General features: G+C 40.7%; 1 protein-coding gene across 2 annotated transcripts in view; it reads right to left on the bottom strand.

Annotated features, from left to right (window-relative positions):
- The window catches only part of LOC106883773 (protein broad-minded), a 263,530-nt gene that overhangs the window by 208,613 nt on the left and 50,964 nt on the right, over positions 1-3,953 (bottom strand). For both annotated transcript variants that reach the window (XM_089351129.1, XM_089351130.1), the window contains exon 5: positions 2,089-2,163. In XM_089351129.1, the coding sequence (XP_089207255.1) occupies positions 2,089-2,163 (75 nt within the window). The remainder of the gene's footprint in view (positions 1-2,088; positions 2,164-3,953) is intronic.

Below are 3,953 nucleotides of genomic sequence, written 5' to 3' on the forward strand. Positions count from 1 at the left end.
CCCCTTCAGGTAGATGGCCCTGCTCAGTATGTAGAAAAGGAGTAGGTAGTAACTCTATAAGATGTACCCGGTGCAAGCTATGGACACATAAGAGGTGCAGCAACATCAAAGGCAGGTTAACTAGCAAGTTAGTTTTTGTTTGTGGCAGATGTTCAGGTGCAATAAAGACTGCAAACAAACAGGAAACAACTTCTATCTCATTCCAGGGTGAAAAACTAGAGGTAGTCGATAGCTTCCGCTATCTGGGCGACCAAGTTAGTAGTGGGGGTGGGTGCGCTGAAAGTGTAGCTGCTAGAATAAGAATAGCCTGGGCAAAGTTTAGAGAGCTCTTACCCCTGCTGGCGACAAAGGGACTCTCACTCAGAGTAAAAGGCAGACTGTATGACGCATGCGTACGAACAACCATGCTACATGGCAGTGAAACATGGGCTGTAACTGCTGAGGACATACGTAAGCTCGCAAGGAATGAAGCCAGTATGCTCCGTTGGATGTGTAATGTCAATGTGAATACCCGTTAGAGTGTAAGTATCTTGAGAGAAAAGCTGAACATTAGAAGCATCAGTTGTGGCGTGCAAGAGAGACGATTGCGCTGGTATGGACATGTGGTGAGAATGGAGGAGGATAGCTGCGTGAAAAAGTGCCACACCCTAACAGTTGAGGGAACCCGTGGAAGAGGTAGGCCCAGGAAGACCTGGGCTGAGGTGGTGAGGCAAGACCTTCGTACATTGGGCCTCACCGAGGCGATGACTACGGACCGAGACCTTTGGAAATGGGCTGTGCGTGAGAAGACCCGGCAAGCCAAGTAAGATCGTTGCCAGTGCCCCTGGACTGGTTCTTGTGCGGGTGGCACATGAGATGCACCATTTTGAGCGTGGCCGTTGCCAGTACCGCCTGACTGGCTCCTGTAGGATTTTCGAGCGAGATCGTTGCCAGTGCCCCTGGACTGGTTCTTGTGCGGGTAGCACATGAGATGCACCATTTCGAGCATGGCCGTTTTCGTGCGGGTGACACGTAAAAGCACCCACTACACTCTCTGAGTGGTTGGCGTTAGGAAGGGCATCCAGCTGTAGAAACTCTGCCAAATCAGACTGGAGCCTGGTGTTGCCATCCGGTTTCACCAGTCCACAGTCAAATCGTCCAACCCATGCTAGCATGGAAAGCGGACGTTAAACGATGATGATGATGATGATGAGTTAATAATGTTTTTATCAATAGACACCCTGCAGAGATATAATTAAATAGAAAACCTAAAACTATTAGAAGAAACCTGTTAAGTGTGTGTGAATGGACAGAATTTGCAATGACATTATTGCTGCTCACATCACTGCACTAGCTACCACCACCACCACCACCACCACAACCATGATAATAAATACCTCCACCACTACCACCACTAACACCACTACTACTATCGCCTGCATGATTACAATCACCACTGCTACTACACCACCGCTACCAAGATTACAACTACCGCTGCTACTACAACTAATACTACCACTAAACCTACCACTGCCACCACCTTTATCAAGATTTTAATTATCTTTACTACTACTACTACTACTATTGTCACCACTACCGCCACCACAATGAGAATTACCTCCACTACTACCACCACTTCCACTATGATAACCACTACAACTAGCTCCACCTCAATCATAATGATGATAACCACCACCACCACCACCACCACTACACTACTTAAGCAACTAGCATCCCCCACCACTTCATATCCCCATCCCTACCACATCATACCCCTACCCCCCACCCCACCACTTGATACTCCATCCCCACCATTTCATATCTCCGTCCCCATCATTTCATCCCCTACCACTTCATATCCCATCCCCACCTCATCCATTACATCAATGGCCGTCATCACCACGTTCACCTTATTGTGTTATCCCATAAGCGGCTGACTTCAAAAACATTGCTTTTGCTCATTTGATATTTGTTTAGTTTATTATATAAATAATTTCATTGTGAGGACAGACCAAACAAATTGAAAGTATTTGCCAGCCTGGGCTGCAAATAGTTAACAGCAGAACATGAAAAAGCGAGAGAAATAAGATACAATAAGATTAAACTCACTGCTAAACTCTTTGTTTTTACCAAATTGTTTGTAAGACTTAACAGCTTTTCATGACACACAAACATCAGGCTGCTCTGTATATACAAAGAAATAAAAGGGAAAACACTATTGAAAATAAGGGTTAGTATATTAACTTAGTAATAAACACATATAAAAATATACATATTAGAGAGAGAGAGAGGAGATGGAGAAAGAGAGTCAGAGGGGAGGACAGAGAGAGAGAGAGAGAAGAGGAGAGGAGAGAGATACTGATAAAATCATTCCATTATTTCATACAGATTATCTAAGCAGATTTTGAAGAATTCATTAGATATGGAATATCGATAGTAGATTTGTATGCGCATGTACCAATTGCTTTGCTCGGAAAAAAACTATTTGTGATGTAACTTCAAAATATTTATCGTGTAATTCATATACGCATACATTTATATACACATGTGCATACATATATAATGTGTAAACAGGAAAGACTGGGTAGAACAAACAAGCTTTACATAATACAACAATTGCATCATCTTCACTTTACCAGCAGATAATTGCCAAAATATTATCATACGATATATACATTAAATTTTATTACATTGCACTGCTATTATTTCAGTAACATTGGCAGTTGAAGACTCCTCAGGTATGGATGCAAAATGTTTGCTAAGTTAAACTATATACTTTACACAATATAATATTATACCTCACTAGATTTACACTTATTATTTTATTTGTTTTCTTCATCACTCATTTTATTGACCATCTATACTGTACTTCAGGTTAACAATTTTGTGATGTTTGCTTTTATTTTTTGAATATGGTGAGATATTTATTCTGTAGAATATGGTTTCATTTAGTGAACACTTTGCACCCATATCTGAGGAGTCCTCATTTGCCAGTGTTACTGAAGTAATACTGATGCAATATAATAAATCTAATGCATTTATTATATAGTAATACTTTGGCAATTATCTGCTGGTAAAGTGAAGATGAAACAGTTATAGTATTATGCAATAAAGCATGTTTGCTCAATCCAATCTCTCTTGTTTACACATTTTTTATATATATTCCATGGAGCTTCATTGATTTCTGCATGTATCTTCATTAATACAATTGGTCTACATCATGAAACTGCACCCGGTGGCCTATATCAATAGGCAAGCTTTATAAAGTAAACTACAAAGTTCATACACAAATTGGACATCTATACATACAAATATATATACATATGTGTATACACACACACATATATATATATATATAGTTTGGGTAAATCTCAGCTGTTTCCTCTTGAAGCACATCTGCTTATTCCATTATTACAATCAATATGTATCCATAGTTGCTGCTGTATGTTAGTTCAAAATACATATTAACATTGAGAATTATGGAAATATCTTTTACAGAATTATCGTCTGGAGGACTATGATAAATAGGAGGGGGATCAGGACTGAAGCATGGTGGGCCCCTACCTCTACTCAGAATTCTTCACTGTACTCATTGCCAACCCTCACCTTACTGACAGCATCCCTGTACATGGCTTGCACAGCTCTCACTAACCATTCATCTATCCCTAGTTTCCTCATTGACCACCAGATAAGGGATTGGGGGACCCTGTCAAAGGCTTTCTACGTGTCAAGGAAAGTCGGGTACAGAGGTTTATCTTTGGCTAGGTATTTCTCCTGTAGCTGTCTCTCATCCAAAATAACTCTCTCCCTAATTAGTTGGGCTATGACCCTCTTCATGACTTTCATTACCTGATCCAACAACTTGATACCCCTGCAATTATTTGTATCTAAAGTGTCACCTTTACCTTTGTAGCAGTTGACTATGGTGCTGCCATACCAGTCATTGGGTATGACTTCTTTGTGCATCACCTGGT

The sequence above is a fragment of the Octopus bimaculoides genome, chromosome 4 (genome assembly GCF_046866305.1).
Source record: "Octopus bimaculoides isolate indiv1 chromosome 4, ASM4686630v1, whole genome shotgun sequence".
Lineage (NCBI taxonomy): Eukaryota > Metazoa > Mollusca > Cephalopoda > Octopoda > Octopodidae > Octopus > Octopus bimaculoides.